This window comes from Melozone crissalis, unplaced genomic scaffold, assembly GCF_028551555.1.
Source record: "Melozone crissalis strain CALT ecotype California unplaced genomic scaffold, PUWL_Pcris_2 ptg000075l_1, whole genome shotgun sequence".
Lineage (NCBI taxonomy): Eukaryota > Metazoa > Chordata > Aves > Passeriformes > Passerellidae > Melozone > Melozone crissalis.
In genome coordinates this window covers 1,570,281-1,593,427 of record NW_026535852.1, presented here as the reverse complement: position 1 = coordinate 1,593,427, position 23,147 = coordinate 1,570,281, and the positions used below count along the sequence as shown (strand labels likewise).

General features: G+C 41.3%; 2 protein-coding genes across 2 annotated transcripts; one reads left to right on the top strand and one right to left on the bottom strand.

The window, feature by feature from the left end:
- Positions 1-161: 161 nt before the first annotated feature.
- Positions 162-5,882, top strand: GET1 (guided entry of tail-anchored proteins factor 1). Its single transcript, XM_054290036.1, has 5 exons — positions 162-297; positions 1,975-2,140; positions 2,803-2,870; positions 4,082-4,196; positions 4,855-5,882. Exons 1-5 carry the CDS (start codon positions 208-210, stop codon positions 4,926-4,928), a joined length of 513 nt encoding a protein of 170 aa, XP_054146011.1. The 5' UTR covers positions 162-207; the 3' UTR covers positions 4,929-5,882.
- Positions 5,483-20,933, bottom strand: LCA5L (lebercilin LCA5 like). The gene is made up of 9 exons (XM_054290051.1): positions 20,924-20,933; positions 15,438-15,946; positions 14,141-14,278; positions 12,235-12,328; positions 9,478-9,581; positions 9,075-9,192; positions 8,601-8,663; positions 7,281-7,592; positions 5,483-5,499 (listed from the first exon to the last, which is right to left on the bottom strand). The coding sequence occupies exons 1-9, from the start codon at positions 20,931-20,933 to the stop codon at positions 5,483-5,485; spliced, it is 1,365 nt and encodes a 454-aa protein (XP_054146026.1).
- Positions 20,934-23,147: the final 2,214 nt, after the last annotated feature.

Here is a 23,147-nt window from a genome sequence, read left to right as displayed (position 1 = left end):
CGGCTGCGCAGCGGAGCCGCCGCCCCCCTCCCCATCCCAGCAGCGCCAGCGGCGCCGCAACAGGATCCAGCCGGATCGGCGCGCGCCCCGCCCCGCCCGAGCGCACCGCCTCCCCATTGGCCCGCCTGCGTCACGTGCCCCCCGCGCGCGGCCCCGCCTGCCCTCGGGCGGGCGCTGTGAGGAGGCGGCGGCGGCGGCGCGGGGCCCATGGCGGAGAGCGGCGCCTGGCTGCTGGTGCTCAGCGCCGTGTTCCTCTGCAACGCGCTCAAAATCCTGCTGCCCTCCTGCTCCTCCCTCGTGAGTGATGGCGCCCGTGGGGAAGCGGGAGGATGGTTGGGAGGGGACCCCAGGGAACTGGCGGGGCGTTGCGGGGGTTCTCTCAGTACGTGGGGAGCGGTGCCGGAGCGGGAGCGCTCCCGCGGCCCCGGCGGGGACGGGCAGGGTCTGCTCCTGCTGCCGGCCTTGCTGAGGAGAGGCTGGGGCTGGAAATGGTGGAGCTCAGCCCCACTTTCTGCGGGATGAGTTACCTGTGTTATCATGGATGCTCCTGAGCCTCCAGTCCCTGGGATGCATCACGGAATCATGGAATGGTTTGGGCTGGAAGGAACCCTGAGGATGATCCACTCCCACCCCCCTGCCGTGGGCAGGGATCCTTGCAGCGGGCCTGGATGCTCAGCCTCGTCCAGGCTGCTCCTGAACTCCTCCAGGGATGGAGCAGCCACATCTTCCCATTTTTCGGGGTAGGAAGGATCACTTTGCTCGGTCTTGCGTGTTTTCAACAGATGGACGTGCCCATTGTTGAGATAGGAGATCAGTGGATACGGAGATTGAGGAGTTAAATCACTGTAGGAATAAATCTCAGTAATCTGATCAGGGCACCCCTGTTCTGATCTGAAGCATTGCTGTGGAAATGTGGATAATGGAATTCAAGACAAATAAACTCTGTGGCTGCCAGATAAACACACGTGCACGAAGATGCTGAAATCCCTGTCGCTCTGCTCTACCATAGAAATAACTTCACTGGCACAGAGATCAGTGTGCACTGTTAAAAATGGACAAAAATCCTTTAAACCTTACATCACCCTCAGCAGTTTGGGAAGCTGAACTCAGTGTTGCTAGAGATGAGTGATGAAAGAGCCATTTGAGGAGAGGTTGAGGGCATTTGGTTCCTTCAGGCTGGAGGAGGCTGAGATTGGGATCTGCAGCTCCTCCCAAGGGACAGCTCTGAGCTCTGGCACGGGGACAGCACCCAGGGAGCAGCTGCAGCTGGGCCAGGAGGGATTTAGGTTGGATTTAGGGGAAGGTTCTCCCCCAGAGGGTGCTGGCACTGCCCAGGGAATGGGCACAGCCCCGAGGCTGCCAAGCTCCAGCAGCCTTTGGCCAGGGATGCCCAGGGTGGGATTTTGGGGGTTTGGGCAGGGACAGGGCTGGGACTCAATTCCTTGTGAGTCCTTTCCAACTCAGGATATTCTGAGATTCTCTGAAGATCTCTGCTCAGCCTTCTGCTGTGGTTTGAGGCTGAAGATGATGTTAATGCTCTCACTGTGTGCAGGCCTGAGAACAGCATCCCTGGGGAAATAAATTACATGTGTCTTGGGGAGGCTGGAAGATTTGCTAAGGAACAGCAATAAAAAGATTTTGTGTCCTTTTGTGCCTGGCAGAGTTCTTGAGGTGGTGCCTCAAGAAAAGAAATTAGGAGAGTAAAAGGAAGGGAGGAAATGTTGGAATACTTGGCTGCTGGAGCTGGAAATGGGAATGATCACAGAATCATTTAAATTGGAAAAAACCTTCAAGATGATGGAGTCCAGCTTGAGGCTGTTTCATCTTGTCACTTGTTCTCTTGTCACCCAAGGATTTCCTGCATCTCAGTGAAAGGCCCTTTGTTGTGGGATGTTTTGAGATCATACTTTATGCACACTGAAGCAAATCAGTGGAATTCTGGAGCAGGAATTGATCATTTCCTTCACTTCTCAGATATCCAGGCTGTTGCAGAAGGATGCAGAGCAGGAGTCCCAGATGAGAGCAGAGATCCAGACCATGAAGCAGGAGCTTGCCACCATCAGCATGATGGACGAGTTCGCCAGATATGCGCGGCTGGAGAGGAAGATCAACAAAATGACTGACAAGCTCAAAACCCACGGTACAGTGCTGTGTCTGCTCCTGCTCCACAAGGAAAAACATCTTCTGTTTCTGAAATGCTGATAAGAGCATTTTCAGCTTTAAGTATTTGTCCTTCAAATTAGCCTTCACTTTTCCTTTTCCTTTTCCTTTTCCTTTTCCTTTTCCTTTTCCTTTTCCTTTTCCTTTTCCTTTTCCTTTTCCTTTCCCTTTCCCTTTTCCATTCCATTCCATTTCCTTGAAATTTCCTTTCCTTTACATTTCCTTTCCTTTCCTTTACATTTCCATTTCCTTTCTGTCCCATCCCTTTCCTCTCCTCCTTCCTTCCCTTCTCTCTTTCTTTCTCTCTCTCCTTTTTCCCCCTCTTTAAACTATTTGAAAATCTTCCCTGTGTCTTTCCAGGAATTTCCTGGGCTTCACTGTGTAATTATTTATTATTTCTCAGTGTTGCCCATCACTGAATCCTGTATTGAGTAAGTCAAGATAGCAATTACAGTGTGATACAGAGCTGGCAGTTTTTTGTAGAAGAGTGTTTTTAATATAGCTGTAAGTCATATGGAAAGAGATTTTTAACAGGGTAATGTCCAGCCTTAAAGAGTGAAATATTAAAAAATTACTAATCTAATGTAATTATAATTCATTACTGTAAGTAATGGAAACTAATATTTTCTTTTTCTTTGACAGTGAAAGCACGAACTGCCCAATTAGCCAAAATAAAGTGGGTCATAAATATTGTATTCTACATAGTGCAGGTAAGTCAATATTTTGTTATGGATACAACTTCACCCAAATCCTCAGTAGTGTCACAATTCTCTCCTGGTTTATTGGTCCATACCTGTCACTCAGGGCTCCCCCAGTGCAGGGAGCAGCTGGAGCTGCTGCAGAGAGCCCAGAGGAGGCTCCAGGATGGGCAGAGGGATGGAGCAGCTCTGCTGGCAGGAAAGGCTGGCACAGCTGGCATTGCTCACCTGCACAGGAGAAGCTTTGGGCTGAGCTCAGGGTGGCCTTGCAGGGCCTGGAGGAGCCCCAGGAAGGCTGGAGAGAGACAATGGCCAGGGGATGCAGGGACAGCACACAGGGAATGGCTCCCAGTGCCAGAGGGCAGGGCTGGGTGGGATCTTGGCAATGAGGAATTGTTCCCTGGCAGGGTGGGCAGGGCTGGGATGGAATTCCATCCCTGGATCCCTGGCAGTGCCCAAGGCCAGGCTGGACACTGGGGCTGGAGCAGCCTGGGACAGTGGGAGGTGTCCCTGCCATGGCACTGGAGGATCTTTAAATTCCTTCCAGCCCAAACCATTCTGGGATTCCAAGGACACAGAGCTTGGCAGACACAAAGAATTTCTGCAACTGGAAGGGAAATGATGATAAGGTCTGGTAGTTGAGGATGGAAGGAGTTTAACTTTCATCTCAACTCTGTGTTTCTGGTTTTGAGGGGACAAGATTGGAGTTTGCCTTAGCTCTTTAATCACTGGGGATTTTTTATATTGGCCCCAAATCCAGGAAAGTTCTGCTACATGTGAATATAATTCTGGCTATGAAACCAAAACACACTTCTGCTGAGGATGCAAATCTCCACCTACAGCTGCCACCCATTTCCCCACAGTGCCTCATCAGATTGTCTGAGTAGTTCTGACTGGTGCCAGAGAACTTGCTAAGGAGAATGGCAGTGGTCAGCATGAAGATTTCCTTAGGGGACTGTTCAAGTGAGTTGAACTCCTTGTAGGCAAAAATTCAGCCTAAAAAGGGTCATCAGAATTTTAACAAATGCTATGACTGTGTGGATTGGAGAGAGGGTCTTGAAAGAAAGATCCCCTTGCAACCTCCTAATATTGTGTATAAATTTAAAGTCATATAAAATCTAAAAATATTTTGAAGAAGATAACAAAGAAACAATTCCAGATAGCACTGGGAATGTACTTTGGTGTGTGTTATCATCCAAACTAATAAAAAATGCCCATTCCAGGCTGCCCTGATGATCTCTCTGATCTGGAAGTACTACTCTGAGCCTGTCACCGTGCTCCCGAGCAAGTGGCTGGCTCCCCTGGAGCGCCTGGTGGCCTTCCCCACGGGAGTGGCAGGTGAGGAGCAGGACATGGCCCAGCCCCAGGGCTTGCAGGGATTCACAGCAGCTGCTTCCCTGGCTCCCAGAGCACAGGGCTCAGGGATTTCAGCAGCTCTTCCATGTGTGGTTTTGGTTTCTTGAAGTGCTCATGAATTTTGTCATTTTTGTTTCCACCCAAGCAGAGCATTGCTCTTCTCTGTATTGAATAGATCCTGGGGAAGAGTTAAATTAGGAAATCAGAAAATCGCCCAAAAGGGAGTTTTCTTCACAGGTGTGCTATGAATAACTATGTACTTACAAAACAACTGATTTCAATTTCAGAGGAAATTTACTTTTTACATCTCTCAAATCCTGAATTTAAGTTTTGCCAGGCCTTAAACTGAGATATTTTCTCTTGGGTCTGTAGCAGATGGTTTTAGCTCTGGGGTGCACTCACCACACTTTATTTGTGTATTTGCTGCTCTTTTCCCAAGACAATCCAGAATTTTTTGGGACCAGCATTGATTTATCTCCCATCTCTTGTATTTCTCTTTTGTATATAAAGAGTTTAGTTCCTGTTGGCCTCATGAATTCTTAGTTTAATTTTTTACACCTCCAAGCTTGTTTGCAGCTGCACAAGTTCCTCAGAGTGATTGATCCAACAATTTCAATTGTGTTTTCTCCCTCTTTTCCAGGAGGAGTGGGAATCACCTGCTGGCTCGTGGTCTGCAATAAAGTTGTGGCCATCATGCTGCACCCCTTCAGCTGAAGGAACCCCAGCCAGCCATGGACTCCCCAGCTGCATTTACATAATCACTGTTTGAAATTAATTTAAAAAAAGAAAAGGGACAGTTATCTTTGATGAGACAAGGGCTGAGACAATCCTTGTTACTCCATTTGGATATCTGTCCGTCCTTTGGATTCTTTTGGTTTCGCTTCCCAGAGTTTGTCTTTCATTTTGGAAAGAACAGCACTGCTGGTTGTAAATCCTCATTTTGGGTTTAGTCATGGCAGAACCATAAGGTTTTGTCATGGCCTGTTGTCACAGTGTTGGATTTGTGGTTTTAAATTGGAAATGTGCTGGCTTTAGGGATTCATTTGGGAGCTTGGCTGTTTCTTTCTATAAAATATGGATTGGCTGTTTCTTTCTATAAAATATGGAAGCTTCACCCTGAGGTGGGATCATGTTGGGTGGTGCAGAGGGCAGAGGGAGGTTGTTTGCTTGGCTTGGGGCAAAACAATTTCCTTGTCATTTTTTACCCTAAAATCAGAATCTTCTTGAACTCTCCTAAAACTAGATGAGTAAATCAAGATTTTTATCTCTTAAGAGGTTTTTTCAGCTGCCAAGCACAGGTTGGTGTCAGTGAAGCAGAAGACAGTGCTGTTCCTGCAGGGGATGCTGATTGAGCCTCCCACTCTGGAATTCCCACAGGAATGATCCCTCTGCTCTTCCAGGGCCTTCTCCTCCCTGCAGGAAGGGAAGGAAGGGGCCAGGACCCCTCCAAAATTGGCACTGCCTTCAAAAACCAGTTCAAAAGGTCAGGTTGTGTTGTGTGTATATATATATGGATTAAATATTTTTGTTTATTTGTTTTAATATTAATTTAAAAATTTGGATTTTATATCAGGAATTGCATTTAGCCTACTTGAAAATAAATATCAAGAAAAAGTGTGATTGAATGTTATGTAAAATTGTGGTTTTATTAAGGAAATAAAGCTTTTCAACCCATCTTAGGTTTTTTCATCTCTTTTTTAATGTTAACTGCAGTTTTCCTGAACAACCCACAAAAACCCCAAATAAACAAACCCAAAATGACAAAACAAATCCCAATCTCACCAAAATCCAAGCCAAAACAACAGCCCCTGTGTTTGTGCATAAGGAAATATTGTTTGAAGCAACTCAACTAAATAATTTTTTTAATTATTTGAAAAGTTGCTGCAACAGGTTCAGCTCTGAATGTCTTTGTCATCTTTAAGAACTTCTGTAGTATAATTTTGGACATTTTTTAAAGTGCAACTGCCTTTAAAAATTAACAGAATGCCCCAATTTTTTCACACTTCTCATGAATTTAGCAAGTATTAAATAAATTAGTGTGAGGAACAAACCACAATCCTCCTCCCCTGGCTTACATAACCTTAAACAAGGATTTTTAGAGGCTTTTTGGGGACTGGCTATGCCTGACTTGTCCAAAACAATGCTTTCCTCTTGCACATTCATCTCTGCATGTCAGCTGGGGAAGTTACCAGGCAAACTGCTTTGATAAGTTCCAACAGAGGGAAAGAATGAGGCTTTAGAGGTTCCTAATGCTCGTGAAAACAATGTAGGAGCAAATTATTTTTATTATCTGTGAATTCTGGAAGCTGTTTGGGGAGTGAAGGAACTAAAGTTTTCTTTTATGGCATTGTTGGTGCTCACCCAGCAGTGAACCTTATGAAATCTGGGTGTTCATGTCAGCAACTAAAAAACACCCAGCTCCCAAATCCCAGCTCCTTGGGAATGCAAAAACCTGGAAGTTCCTGAACAAGGACTGAATTTTACCTGGTAACAGGTAAAGATGATAAGGAATTCTTAATGTATATATGTGGGAAAAGATCAAGCACACAACGTGGGTTTTGTGACAGCTGATTGGATTGTTTTAGAAAAAATCATGGAGAGCAATTGCCAGTGCTTGTAAGGTTTAATAAACATTGAATGAAAGTAAAACACTTGGTTTGTAACAATGGGAATATTTAAATTCTCTAAAGGCAAGCTGATGTACTGAACTATCAGCAATAAGTGTGGAGTAACTCAGGAGCTGTTTTTAACGAGGGGAGCTGGAGCCTGGCAGGGAGTTTGGGGTTTGCCTTGCCCCCCTCACTGCTCTGCCTTCACCCTTGTGCTGCTGGAGCTCCAGGAGTTTTCTCCTGGCACACATCCCTCCCCAGAGAGCTCCTCCATCGGGTGCTTCCTCCCCTGCAGAGGAGCTGTGCTGCCAGCCCAGGGGGGTTTGCCCAAAGGAAGGTTCATAAGCCCCAAAGGACGTTTTCCCCCTGGGCACAGCGGTGGCATCGCTGCAGCCCTGCCCTGCCTGTCTCTGGCTGCTCAGGCAGCTTTTCCCAAATCCTGATTTGCTTTTGGCACCTGAAGTGTGGAGCCTCTGCTGGAAATTCTCAACAGCCCCTGAGAAAATGTATTTTTTTTTCAGCCTGGTGGGGTCTTTGCTTGGACTTGGACCTTCACTCCTGGCTTTCTTCTTTTGGTGCTCATGGGGTTTTTTCTCTTCTTTTTCAACTTCTTCCACTGCCTCTCCCTCTTGATTGTTCTTTTTCACTCTTTGAGGACTTTGTTCAGATTTCATCAGAGTTTTCAACTCCTGTTTAAGAACCTCTGTCTCTTTTTCCATTTCTTTAATAAATTCTGAAAATTTGCATTCTTCCAGCAGCAGTTTGCCCCCTAAAATATTGCAGGGTTTAAGAACATGAGGAGTTATGAAGCTTTAAAAAGAGCAAGTATCACATCCTTATTTCACTGCTTCAGTTATTATTGATGGTAGTTCAAATACCTCTATAATAAAATAACATCATTCTGCCACTGAATCCAGGTTCATATCCTTATTTTTACTTTTTTCATAGTGTTGAATTTAGTTAAAAGGATTTAGCTGCCATTATGTACAGCAATGGCTAAATACAGAAAAGTCATGTACAATGCAACAGAGAAACCAGGCGAGATCTGAACTCTTAATTGTCACATTCTGGCTTTTAAGTGGAACTTAGAGATATGCAGGATTTCCTTTCCCTTAATTCACAATAGAGGTGCTTGTGTGGAGCAGAATATTCAGCAACTCTCACCTGGAAATGAGGGGGCTCCACTTTTCAGCAGGAAAAGGAACATGTGTGCAGAAATGCCATTTATCAGTGCAGGGGACAACTTCTAATGGGTGCAAAGCTCTGCAGAGACTCACAGAGTACCCCCAAACTGAGACATAATCCCAGCTTAAATGGGAAATAAGAAGTTGCAGGAACTAAAGAAGCCAAATAAGGCTTCAATAAAAGTCTGCTATCAGTGAGAGAAACTCAGATTTCACAGATTATTCAGAGGAAGCATTGTAAGACCTGTGTTTTCTGTCAGTTTTAAAAGGGCATTTTAAAGCCAAGTGCTGATTTTGTCTGTCTGGAAAGGCTGCAGGCTGCAAAGGCAGAGCACAAACCTCAGGAGGTCACACATGCCAGGTGACAGGGATGGGACCTGGCATCACCTGTTCCCCCTGGGCAAATGTGGGACCTGGAGGTCTCCTGTCACTTGGGACATGTTTAGAATGGTGGCACTCAGACCTTTTCTTTTCCTAAAAGCCTTAAAGGAAATAACAGGAATGTTTCTAGAAAGAAAAACGTGAATGAGGGAACAGCAGTGGCTTTTTCTCTCCTCTGTTCTACAGAATTTCTTCAGAATAAAGATGTTTACAGATGAGTCCCTTGCATGTAACTTTTCCATGAGGACACAGTGGCTGCGATTTCCGTAAAATCTCTTTCCAGGGATCACTAATGAGGAACTGCTCCCAGCCCTCACACTCCTTTTCCTTTTCCATGGAAATAGGCTCACAGCAGTGATGAAGATTCCCAACTTTGAGATCAGGGTTTGATTAGTGTGGATTAACACTGTTAATTATCCTGTTACAGACAGAACACTGAGTTTTTACCAGCCTGAGCTTTGGGAGAAGAGCAGGGTGGAGATGCCCCATCCTGCAGTGCAGCACCAGCAGCAGCTGCATTTTCCAACCCAGACAATTCTGTGTTTTCAGTGACACCTCATTCATCATTTGGAGTTGGCTCCTGTCAGCCAGCTGCCAGTGAAGGGCTGTCAGAACCACATAAATCACCAGAACTTCGGGTAATTTGCAAAGATCAGGTGAATTTCTGAGAGAAACATTAAACCTACCTCTGTGTGTCCTGTTTGAAGTTTCTGGCACTTTCTTGGTTGCTTGCTTTTCCTTTTTACCTCGGGCATGTGAGCACACTTCCTTTGCTTTACCTTCTCCACCTTCATCTTTGTTCTCCTAAAATTGGCAATTAAAGGTAAAAATAATGAGGGAATGCTTGTCTAGTGACTTTTAAAAGGACTCAATCAGTGCAATACTTAAAAAAAGATCAGTAATTTCTATTGCTGTTATATTATATTTTGCATCACAGCATTATTTCTGTCCTGTAATCACACTCATGCAAAATCCCCATCCTAGATGAAGGATCAGGTTATCCAGGCACATTACTGCAACTTAGGGAATAAAATACACCTTAGCTGAGAGTTTAAACAGGGATTGGATTTGGATCCAGATCTTTCCCACCTTTTTTTGCTGGATTGGATTTTGTTCTGTTTCCTGGTGCTGAGACAGCAGCAGTTCTCTAAAACTCTCTTTATCTACTTGTACTGATCTGTTTACTCTCAGACCTGTTGAATAGGACAAACATTAGCAATACAGTTATCTCTGGAATTAGGTTGGTGATATAAACAAAATATATCTCTGACAACTGACAATACTGCTATGTGACCAAGAATTTTAACTTTTTTTTTAATGCATATCCTAATGCCCTTCAAAAAATAAATAATTTGTTCTACTGATTCTTTAAATGCTGAAACTGGAGACAAACCTGGATTTATGAGCCTTGTACATCAGTGCATCCTAAACATAAGTATATACATAAATATATAAATAAAAATATATTACTAAGTATATTTTCAGATAGAACATGTAAAGTCAGACAAGTGTGTCTGTGCCCCAAAGCCCACATGGGCTTAATTCTTGGTTCCATTCTAGTGTAAATTAGAGAGGTCTGCTATGAAACCTGAGTTCAGTTTCCTAAATTTGGATCTTTATGGAACCCAGCTCAGGGGGAATGCTCCACACTGTTTGAAATGTCAGTGGTCTTTAGAAGAGATTCTGATTCATAAACACCAGAGGTTTATGTCCAAAAAGGAGACAGAGGAGTCCTTTTACTTTATTGGAATAAAGGGAGAGGCCATGGGGCATTCCCCTGGGATCTCTCAAATTTTTGGAGGATGCAGACTCCTTTTTATCCCAATTTCCTGGCTGCTTTTCCCTTCTCTCTTTCCCCATTTCTGAAGGACTTGAGAGGTACCAATTTCCCAAAACACCTGATACCAGAGATTTCCCTCTAATGTATAACCCTCATTTGTAATTTTTAATTCTTATGCAATTCAGGGGTTTTTCCTCCTCATTGTTTCATCTCTCAACGTCTAATTTCGTTTATCAGCAAACGTAAAGTTTATTTGCAAAAGCAAATATCTTTTCCCATTCATCAATCAGTGGAATCCTTCCCATTGTTTCTTTTATCTCCCAGCGCTGGTTTTATCCACCAGCAGTCCCACAGCTTGTTTGGAAAGACAAATCTGCTATTCCTCTCAATTCCAAGGGAGCGACTGAACGAGATGTCCAGAGAAATATGGATATAAGACGGACAAGATGAGTATATTCTTCCTTTATTATTAGAATAATTTTGACACAAGCAGCTGAGAAAGTTGCTGCTACCAGAGCAGCAAAAATGGGATCTTATTCCAAGTTTTGAGCTCAGAAATGAAAGGATAAAACGCATAAAAACGCACAAAGATGGAGCCCTCGGGGTGCTGGCAGCAGGGCGGTGAAGGGGCTGCTGGTGACCAGCCTGGAGTGACTCCGGCGATGCGGGAGGAATTAATTTGGGTTCCGGGAGCTCCGGGAGCTTTTCCAGCCGGGCGTTCCCCGGCACCGGGACCAGGGGGCGCTGCCCCCCCAGGTGAGCGGCCGGAGCTGCGCAATCCATCCAAAAAATCCATTCCCGTTACCTGCACAGAGCTCTCCGGCCGCCTGAGGAATCCTCCCTCCAGCCATTTATCAGCACCGCTAAAAAACTCAGCTCTAAATTTACTGCTGGCTAAAAAAACTTTTGTGAATGTCAACTAGAAAAGAATGACCTGAAGAGGCAACTCTTCAGAAATCTGCTAAAGGAAAATTCAAGTGAGTAGTGACCACAAAAATAAATTTTCAGCAATTCCAGCTCTGGGTTTCCAAATCCATTAACTGGCAGAGAATGAAATTTTTCTTAAAATTTTAAGGTATTTTTCTTAAAATTCCAGAGGATCGTGCAACTTTGCTTGGAAGTTTTTCATTACAAAACATCATTTCTCTCTCCAACTAAGCTCCCTTATCTTGCTTAAAGAAAAGAAGATTTTAAATTATAACAGTGGTTTAAGTACCATAATTGAATAGCAATATTCAATTTCTATTGAATACAAGGCCATATGTGAGTAAAATTTAAAAAAAAAAAAGGTATTTATGTGGTGTAACTAAAACAGGAATTCAGAGTTTTATAAAAAATGTGTCTGACTTGGGATGACAACCAGGGATTTGTGTTTTTCTTAATTTTACACCTTGAAGTACCAATCTTTTCCCTGTAGTTCACTGGTGGTTTAGGCAGAGTTAATGGTTTGCAAAGGCAATGAAGAGGAAAGAAATAAGCAACTGAGTGTGGTAAGATTTTGTATTTCTGCCATGATTTGAGGAATTCTGGGGGGAGCATTTCCAGCAGACAGGTTTGCCAAGGGCTCTTTGGTACCCACATGAACAAAATCCTGATTTCTGCTTCCCTTTAGGAGCAGCAATACCTGATCAGTGTTTTCAGGAGGTGCCTCAGCCATGAGAGAAGTCCATGTTTAGATCATCCCATCCCAAATTCTGGGTGTCGTGGAGGCAAACTGGGGCATCTCAGACAGCTCTGGTTGGGTTTAATCAGCTGAATCCCACTCCAGGCAGCTGTCCTTGGAATGCTGGACAGCCAAGACTGCATGGAACAGATATTTCTCCCCAATATCTATGAGCATCAATGTAAAAGAAATATTCTTCACTCAGGAGCTCTTTCTTTCTTGGTAGAACTTAATTTATATTGTTCTTTTCTATCATTCAAGCCTTTAAGCTTCCTGAACCTTTTCACCTTTTCAGCCCACACAAAAGCTCTACTTTGGCATTTAATTTGGAATAAACCTCCCATTCTAAAACAGTGAAAGTGTCACTTAACTAAACAAGAGAAGGAGATGATTACAGACATACTTGGGTCATCAGGAACCCAATCACTTCTGTCCCTCAGGGCTTTTGGCATCCGATTTGTATAAATGTTCTGTACGTAGAGCTGCCGATCCTTTTCCTAAGAAGAAATAAACACTGTTAAGCTTCTAAAATGCCTTAAAAATTCCTTTTTTTTGCTTAATTTTCCCATGCTGGGTGAAAGCCATCAGGGACTTCACCTTTTGCCAGACTCACGTGGTCTTTGTCATTTACATTTTTCCAGAATAAATATATTTTGCCTTTACTTCATCTTTTTTGTTGATTTAAAAAAAAATAAATTATTTACTCAGTGCCCTTGTCATATGCTCAGTTGCTTCACAACCTGTTGTTCTGGTGGTGACATGAACTCCTGAGGCACATTTTGACATTTATTTAGCAAAATTCCTTTTTCCTCAATGAAATCTTCCTTAAACACAGAAGATAGATCTCAGTTACACTCAGTCCCACTGACTCAGTCCCATTCCCATTATTTTTTTTCAGAGGGAAAAAAAGAGGTGCTTCATTTATTTGGGAAAATTACAAGTTATCCTGGAAGTGGAATGGCCTGAAATAAAACAGGTGCGTAAAACTATGAATTTGTAAGGGTAAACTCTGTTCTGGCACAGAAAGAAGGTTGATAATCGTGTCTGGTCTCATATTGAAAATCTTCTATTGAAGATTTTCAATAGAAATCAACAGAATCAATAGAGAATTCAGATTTTCAATAGAAATCAATAGAATCAATAGAAAATTCATATTTTCAATAGAATTCAATAGAAAATTCAGAGACCTGGACACATAGAGAACTGTGTGGAAAGGAGATGAAACAGAACTATTTTAGAAAAGAGTTAAGGTGAGAATAATTTGGAATAATTTGCATTTTGGGCCAGATTCATATTAGCGTTCCTGAGATTATAATTGTTCCCATCTCCCAGATCTGCATGTCCAGGAGGAGATCAGACTCTGACAGGGAAAAAAGCTCAGCCAAGTACCAGGAGGAAATTTCTGCACCTGCTACAGGGAAGAGGGATAAACAACATCCCTGTGCAGAAATCCCAACCTCCACAAATCCTCAGGAACTGGGATTTCTGGGATGTCTGGGAAATCTCCCCTCAACAACATCTTCCACAGAAATTTGATTCCATTTAGGAAGAGAAAGCTCCCCAATGGGATCACCTTGACACAGAAAAATAGAAATAAGTGTATTTTAACTGTGTTACAAACACAGTTATGAAAAAGCCACAAGGGGTTCCAGGTTTTCTGAAATGTGTAAAGGTTTTCTTCATTACAACTCAGGTGGCATCCCATTCCTGGCAGTTTTGGCTTTAAATCCATTTAGTTTTCCTGCATGTTTGATTTACAAGCATTACAAAAAGTGCTGGACTGGACCTATTTATCCCAAAATCATTTGTCTAAAAATGCAACTGGAATTTAGGCAAACTCTTGAAACATTTCTATGGCTCTTCTTGTTCAACTCTAGTTTTGCAGGTTGTGATATTTGGCTCATTTTGACTTGTTTCTGTGAGGGAGCTCATTAAAAATGAGTAGATGAATATATCTGACCCCAATCTGGCAAAATGTTGACCAAATTGTGGATTTTGGTTATATTTCTGATGCATTAATCTCTGCTTCAATTAATTATTGACTACTTCTAACAAACAGACCCACAATGATGAAGAATTTGACATTTCTGGCTTTTTTAGTAGATTGTAGCTGAAGCAGGAAAACAAATTCTATTAGTAAATACTGTAAAAGAAGCAAAAAAAAACCCCAAAAAACCAAGAAAAATAAAAGCAAAAGAAGAAAACCAAAGAAGCAAAAAAAAAAAAAAAAAAAAAGAAAGAAGGAATAGGTAACATTAAATATTTGAATTTTCCTGTGGAGACAGAAATCTGGACAAAACCTGGAATACCTTAATTTTTTGGTGAGCAATGTTAATTTCCATTAGCAACTTCTTTGTGGTCATTGTAGCTTCCAGGAGTTTTCTGCTCTCACTTGCCAGCTGACGACTAAAGGTGCTGTTGTTCATCTTCAGCTGCATCTCCAGACTCTTAAAAAAGGCACAGATTTTACCATTCTCACTGTGACAATTGGAAAACTTGTTCTTGACTGATTTAAAATAAAAGTGTGCTAATATAAGGAAATTTAAGCTCATAATTATGTATAATAACCATTATTATATTCTAATTATAGCAATATAAATAATATTATAGTACTATATAGTATATAATAGTAATATAATAGTATTTACTTATTTATGGTAATATAAATAATACACATAGTAATATAAATAATATTATAAAATATTGTATGTATTATAAATAATATTCATGTATTGTAAACAATACATTAAACTATACTGAGGTATCTGAAAAATTGATTCCAAAGTAAGAGATAAAAGGTTTTAAACCTATTTTCAGTAAACAAAAGAAAAGGTTTTGGCATTCAATCATAAAAATAAGGCCGTACATTACCTTTCTGATGGATTAATTAATATAACTATCTTTGAGAAATGTTAAGGCTTTCTATTCACACAGACCTATGAACTGTAGCAGAATAAGGAGGCTTAGTGTAAATGAAAATTTGGTGATTTATTGGGTTCTTTATCTTCAGAACCCAGGGCCATGCACTGAAATTCCAGTTCCTAAAAGTATCAGGTGTGATTTTATAGCTCCTCACTCCTGGAAACAGAAAGTTTTTAAAAGAGAGTCTGAATTCAGCTGTTCATATTTACAGTTTCTCTTAAGAATTCCTGGCTCTTTATTTAATTCTAATTATAACTGACCCTATAGGAAATAGAAATGAATTCCTGGAGGAAATTCATTCCTGCAGGAAATTCCTGGAGGAAATTCATAGGAGATAGAAATGAATTCCTGGAGGACCATGGAAATTTCACTCTGCCAGTTTTGTCGTAAAAATTGTGTTCCTATCTTTTTTGTGCTGGGGTCAGTGAGAGTAAAGAAACATGAGACACTAAAAGGAAATGAATTATCTCCTCTTGAACTTCCTTACACTCAGGAGAGTACTGGATTAAACAGCATCCAGTGTTACAGGATTATATCAGAATCATTCATCTGATAAGCAGCCAAAACTTTTCCACTATTCCTGCACTGAAACTTCTCCTGTTTAATGATCCTTGTGATTCCCTTCCAATTTAGGAATTCTATAATTCCCTACATTCCACAAACACAACAATTTGCAGGCACTACCTGTATCCTCTCATCCTTTGCCTCCAATGTTTCATTAAGCACTGACAACCTGCGACTCAGCTCCTCCTTCTCTGCCAGAGCTTTGTCCTCCGACAGCACAGCCAAAGCCTTCAGATCACCTTTAGTTCTCCTCAGATCCGCTTCGACCTTCTTCAGCTCCCTGGCCATGTTCCTCTCGGCCTCCTGGGACATTTTCAGGAGGTTCCTGAGGTGTCGCATGTCGCTGCGATGCTCTGCCAGCATCTCCTGCAGGTGGCTCTCTGTGTTGCCGTGCCGCTCCATGGCCGTGGTGTGCCGCCGGTTCAGCTCCCTCAGAGCCAGGTTCTCGAAGCTCCACGTCTCGATTTTCTTTCGCAGGTCGAATATTTCGTTCTTCAGCTCTTTAATTTTGTGCATCCTGGCTGAAGATATTCGCTGGGCAGTTGGGTTTTTTTCCTGGTAACCCGCCCCGCTCTGCATGGGTGAGAAGGAGGAGTTCAGGTTGGAGGTGTTTGGTCCTTTCTTCCCTCCTGCAGTGAGATCAGAGAGAATTGGCGTTGAGAGACAGAAATTATTGCAGAAAAATCAATCACTGTGTGCTTTCCCTGCTTATCCAGCTACAGAATTGTGGTTTCTTCACAAAATGCCCCAAAACTGATGTTCAATGAGCAGCCTGGTCTAGGGGAAGGTTCCCTGCCCATGGCAGGGGGTGGAACAAGATGATCTTAAAGGTCCCTTCCAACCCAAACCATTCCAGGATTGTGTGATTCAAATGATTCACAGATAAATGCATTAAATATTTTATATCTCTCTGTCTTTTTGTGGCTGCAGCAGACCACAGCTAGCAGCCAATGGAAATAAAAGGAAATAAATCAACAGAAATCAATTTTCAATCCACGGAAATCGGTTTTCTTCCTGTAAATAATACACTTCACTAATGTAGCCACAATCTGATGAAACCAATTCAACCCATCAGAGTCTGCACCTTGAATAGGCGCATGATAAAAAACAAAACAAAAAACCACCAAAAAACAACAGAGTGATTTACAGGTCATCAAGGACTCAAAAACCAACATGCTCCCAACAGCACATGGCTGAAATCCCTGCAGCTGGGATTTCTAACCAGTTTTCTACAGCTTTCCAGTCAGCTTTGAATTAAACAACATTTTAAAATAAACCTTAAATGCTCATTGCACAGAACACGTGTGCAGTTGTCTATGTGGCTTTTAAACAGCAATTAAAAATACATTAATGTGCTACTTCTCAGTGTATTGCTGCCATTTGCCTCTATTTATGGCCAGGATTCTGGCTGAATTCCTCTCATTTGCTTCTCCTCAAGCAGGATTAGAATTTAAAAATATTAAAGACTGTAAATCTGAGTGTATTCCTCTTTTTCAGGCATATATTCAGTTTCACTAGAGCTCTCATGGCATTTCAGGCAGTATTTTGATTAAAAGTTTATTATAATTTATAGATCACCTCAGATTTTATGGATAAAGCAGGCAAGGTCCTGACTTTAAAAACCATCAGAATAAAAAGACAGATCTTTCCAAAAAATTCTGTTTAATCCAATATTTTCTGCAACACAATTCTATTGCAGGAAAACTACAATAAAACCACAAATATTGTTACACAAGTATTTGCAAAATTACATTATCTTACTATTTTATTTTGCCAGAAAGGACTGAGAGGATGGGAAAAAAAGGCAAATACCTTTCTGCAAAAGCTGTCAGAAGTACTGTAAAATGTATTTCATTTCCAGTAGTCATGGACAAGCAAAAATAAACACTTTATCCAAGTAATAATAATACTAGATATACAAGTATACACAATAAATTATCCACCACAGGTAGAGGTCAATAATGATTTTTTGCTAACTAGATATAAAAAATGACATTATATTTTCTGGTCTGCTACTTTCATGCCAGTGTAACTTCTTGACTGCAGCATATAATAACAGAGATTATAACAGAGACAGTCAATGTTTCTGGGGTTTTTTGGATTGATTTCCATCTTGTAGCTTTGGTAAATCAAGATGAAATTTTGAAGCTCAGCGGGAAAAGGGTTGCTGGTTTTCTGCTCATTTTTGTGATATAGGACTACAGGATTTAAGAAAGGATAGGTTGAGATGGTTAAAGATGCAGACATGGAGAGATTCCTGATGTTAACAGTGGCATAAATTCCATGTCTGTTTCCATCTCCCTTCTCTATGCTCATTCCATTGAGGCACAAATTCATTTCACAGGATACACCACGACCCAGCTGGCCACAAAATGGCTGTTTTCTGGGCAAAACTGACATTTTTGTGTATTATTTTTACCCATTTTCCTCAAGAAAAGCTTTTTCAGACTGGCTGGTGATGCATGGTCAGACACCAAGATGTGGCAGAGCCATTGTCAGGACCTTGGGTTAAAGCTGAGGAATGAGGATTGCCAAGGGCTCCCACATCCCAGGGGATTCTCCCTTTGGATCACTGAGAGTTGTGGGATAACACAGCCGAGGATCTTTCTCTTCCTTCCCCTTACTGGTGTTTGAAATAGAATTTATTATATATATAAAATATACATACATTTAAAAATATATAATATATATAAAATTAATTTATATAATATAATTATATGTATAAAGAATAAATGTAATTTACATATAATATATAAAACATATATAATATAATATAATATAATATAATATAATAATAAATATTATATACTATATATTTAATGTTTATATATTTATATATTATATATTTATATATAAAAATATATATATATTATTTATATATACGAAATTATTATATATGTTTTATATAGCATTTTTATAGTATTATACATAAGATAAGATAAATTTATTGGATTATAGGCTATAGATTAGATATAAAATATATTACATGTAATATATATTATTATATATTATTATATATTATTATATTATATTATATTATATTATATTATATTATATTATATTATATTATATATTACACCAATCCTCTCACTGAAAAACTGTTGCCTTGCTAATTATCAAAAAAAGCCAAAGAAAGGGAACAATGACATTTTTTAAGAGACTCTCATACTACCAGAAATATCTCATACTACCAGAAAACAAATTTACCTTTTTTATCACCTTGGGCATAGAGATACAGTCCATATTTCTTTCTTTCCTTTCTTGTCTTGTCCTTTTTCTGGGTTGCCCTCTCTTCAGTTCCTGGTGTTCCCAAAGGTTTGCGTCCTCTGACTCTTTCAGCGGCAGCCACTGAAAAAGCTCTTGGAATCATCACTGGGAGAATGTTCACTTGTGTCTTCTCCAACAGGTCACCACCCTACCTGGGATTTCACATTATTTCATGTCATAAAAATATCAGTAATCACATTTTCCAAGAATTAGACAGCAAAACAGATCACAAAATTAACTAATCCCTTAAAAACAGCACAAAAACCACCTGAGCTTCCAGATGCACACTCTAAGCAGAGGATAGAGAAGAACCTAAAACTATTTTAATGTGCTTGTAAAAAGCATATATTTAACATAAAATGAATAATTCTAAGTAATTTTCTAGGTCTTTCTGAATAACTGTTATGTTCCTTTTTTTTTTCTTTTTTTCCCTTTTTCCCCCATTTTTTTCTTTTTTTTTTTTCCTTGCAGAGGACACTGGGAAGTTCTAGATCAGTTTGTTCTCCTGGCAGAATTATTTAAACCCTGTAGTTCTGGGAAAAATCATCTCTTAGGATATGGCTTGATGCCCATTCAATTTTCTTATTATGTTCCAATCCACTTCAGGTGAGGAGAGGCAAGTTTTGCCTTGAGCCACAATTGTGAAAAGGAATTAGGTTCTAAACATATCTGAAAACGAGATTAAAACACAAAAGATGTTAAATGTTGGGACCCAGAGTGATAATTCAACTTTTATTTCTTGCATAAAAGAGGAAAAAAAATAGAAAAGTAGGAAAATATTTGCTAATAGGGGGTTTTGAGAGTGGCAATGTCACATTCATCTCATAGCAACAACAGGGCCACAGAGAAATTAATCTTTGCTCCCTTAAAATTCATTTATAAACAAAGAATTTTACTCAGTAGAAGGATAAGTTGTATAGTTTTGGGGGCTAAAAGGAGCATGGCAACTGTGGAAAGGAAATTTGAGGGGGGTTAAAATGATGTTTTAGTTCACAGGGTTTTTAACACATCCCCTTCACTAACAAAATATGAAACTATTTTCTTAGACCCTTCTAACTCCTTTGTTGGTTTCTTTGCTTGGTGCTGGCATTTCATTTTAAATTAAATTTCTTAAATGGGAGAGGGGAATCACATATCTCCCAAAGAAAATTAAAAAACGTAATTCAGGATTGCACAGAACGTTTTAGGCTGAATCACAACAGTTTCATTACTCTTAATTCCTTTGCATGAACAGTTTTTCCTTGTGGAATACTGAGGAGTTCCACAGTTCTGCTAAATCTCAGACAGTGCAATGACCCACAAGAGATGAGAAATCATATTTTGAGCATTAGGCAAAGCCCAGGTTGGTTCACATATCTGTATTTGTGTTAAAATTTGATTTGGCACAGCCAACACTTTCTAGGCAAATTGTCTTTAAAGCAAATTACCTAAAATCAAACCTAAAAATAATGCTTTAATTTGTTTTGATGAGAAGCCTGGCCTGAATCTGCTCATCCAGGGCAGCTGTTGAGAAGTGAATAAAATAGAGGAGAAGACAGGAAAACCAAAGTTGAAGCAGAAGAAAGAGAGATATGAAATGAAAGATACTGCAATAGAATTATAGAGGGAAGGGATGGAATGGACTAACTCCAGGAGAATTTATGTTGAAATGGAACAGGAATAAAAAGAATTAGGGCCAAATGCCTGTGTTGAAGATGAAAATGTGCTGGCACCCCATCAATGTCCACCTGGACACACAGCCCCACACCCAGCCCCATGTCCCGGAAATCCCTCAGTGTCCCAAAACCCCACACCCAGCCCCATGTCCTGACAGTCCCCTCAGTGTCCCACCTGGACACATAATCCCACACCCAGCCCCATGTCCTGGCACCTCCTCAATGTCCCAAAATCCCACACCCAGCCCCATGTCCTGACAGTCCCCTCAGTGTCCCACCCGGACACATAATCCCACACCCAGCCCCATGTCTTGGCATCCCTTCAAGGTGCACCTGGACGCACAACCCCAAACCAGTTCCATGTCCTGGCAGTCCCCTAAGTGTCCCAAAATCCAGAACCCAGCCCCACGTCCTGGCACCCCCTCAATGTCCCATAACCTCACATCCAGCCCTATATCCTGATAGTTCCCTCAATGTCCCACAACTCCACATCCAGCCCCATGTCCTGGCACTCCCTCAATGTCCCACTGGACACACAATCCCACATCCAGCCCCATGTCCTCTCCTCACCCCTCTCTGTTCTTCCTGTGCCCCTGGCACCCACAGGTGAAGGATCCCACCTTGTCTCGTGTCCTCCCTGGGGATCTCTCCCCGCTCCCACCCCAGTGTGTGCTGTCCCCTCACCAGCCGCCATCACAGGCCTTCATCCCTGCTGCTGTGGGAAATGGCGGCAGCACCCTGGCAGTGGGGTCTCACTCTTTTCCTCCCTCTTCCCTCACCCCAGACCCAGCAGAGGAGCCTGTGTGTGTATTTCCACCTCCATATTTCAGTACCATTCCAGGGTTTTAATGGGAATTTGGAGATGTGGGTCGTGCTGGGCCCTGGCCATAGAGGTGTCTCAAGGCCTGGATGCGCCCTCAGAGTGCACAGGCCTGACCCAGCAGGCCCCAAACTCGGCGTTAAACTCAACATTCTTAAGTTGAAAAAGGGGAAAAATCCTTTCAGAATGCAGCCATGTTTTCCTTGGAGGCTGCACACAATGGGAGTTGTGACCCAAAGCCCTTGGGAATGGCATTTCCATGTGTGGCTCAGTGAGGGTTTCAGGTACGAAGCCAAACAGGAGTGAGAGTTCATTGGCAATTCTGTACCAGAATTTGATCATGAACATTTGGTGGTGCAAATATTTTCTGCTTTTACTTCTTTGACTTTTGTGACTCTTGTGGATGATGCTGTGCACAGCCTTGAGTTGGACTTGAAGATCTTTGTAGACCCCTTCCAACTCAGCTTATTCTGTGATTCTCTGATAAACTATTATTCTCTGATAAATTAACATCATTATCACAAGGCTGATCAATATGCTCTGAAGCCCCGGACCACTTTGTTTGTACTTCATCAGGGCACAGAGAACCAAATAATTGGGAAACATTCTATTCCAAATGGCCAGTTCTTTTCCCAGGCTATACTCACATATCAAATCTCCTGGGAAACAAGCATGTGTAATAACTTCAGGCTACAATTAATGTTTTCTCACTGGGGTTTTTTCATGGTTGTTGTTCTTTTTCAGGAAAATACTCTGAAAATATCTACTTCTAATAGGCTTGTTGCTGGACCTCCTGTTACCCCTCAAAAGTAAAAAAGAAATGACAGATGGTGAGCCACAGTAAACTACCATACTGTTATTTTTAGTTTTCAGTGCAGTTTTTCAGGATCCCAGTTCCATACATGGAGTACTGCATTTCCAGCTTAGCATACTGGTTAACACAGACAAAAAACTTCCTTTCAACAGCATTTTTACTCTTTATAATTATAAAGAGTAAAATTTTTACTCTTTTAAAAACTCAACAGCATTTTTACTCTTTATAACTATAAAGAGTAAAATTTTTAACTTTTTAAAAAACTCAACAGCATTTTTACTCTTTATGTAATAGTGGTTTTAGCTCTATCTAATAAATTCTGGAAATAAAGTATTATAATCCATTTTAAGTGTTTTCAGGATCAGACCCATTGCTACATTCAATCTTAACACTAGCAACTATCCAGAATAAGGTGGTCAGGGCAGACATTACTAGATTCAATCTTAACATGTGAAATATGTTTTTCTAAAACCTAGTCCAGTTTCACCTCTGGCACAGGGTCAGCTTTACTAAGCTCATGTTGCTCACAGCACAAACAGACTTGGCCCCTTAAAATTTGAAAATAATCTGTGACCATTTAACATTCTTCAAATGCCTCTCATGCCCAGAGACCTCCTTCAGCAAGTATGTGCAGGCAGGCACTGAATTGTGGTGATTTCTGAGGTAGAAGGTGACAACCAGATGGAAAAAAGGAGGATAACACAAAAAAAAGGTGGATAACACAGGAGAATGGGAATATTTTTTGCTGAGTATACTGGACTACTTCTTAAATCTTCTTTGATGCAAAAAGGAGGAGAAAATGCACCAATAGGTTCTGGGTACATTGAGTCAGGCAAATCATTACCAGGCAGTGTCAGACACACATTTATGTCAGGAAAGTCCCTGAGCCCTGCAGTGTAGGTGATAATCTGAATTCTTTAAAGCTGAGTGTGTTTGTAACCAAGGCTTATTTCAATCTGATCTCTGCTATAATTACTGCTGCATCTTTGCTCCCCTTTGCTTTCCCCTTCCCCTCAAACTTCCAGCTACAGTTCCAAAGCCTTGCAGTGATACAAGGGTACATCCAGGCAGGCAAATCAATATCAGGCAATGTCAGACACACATTTATGTCAGGAAAGTCCCTGAGCCTGCAGTGTAGGTGATAATCTGAATTCTTTAAAGCTGAGTGTGTTTGTAAACTTCCAGCTACAGCTCCAAAGCCTTGCAGTGATCTGGGAAAGCTCTTTCCCATAGCTTTGGGATTGCCCCCAGCACGAAGTCGCCAGCTCCCCGTC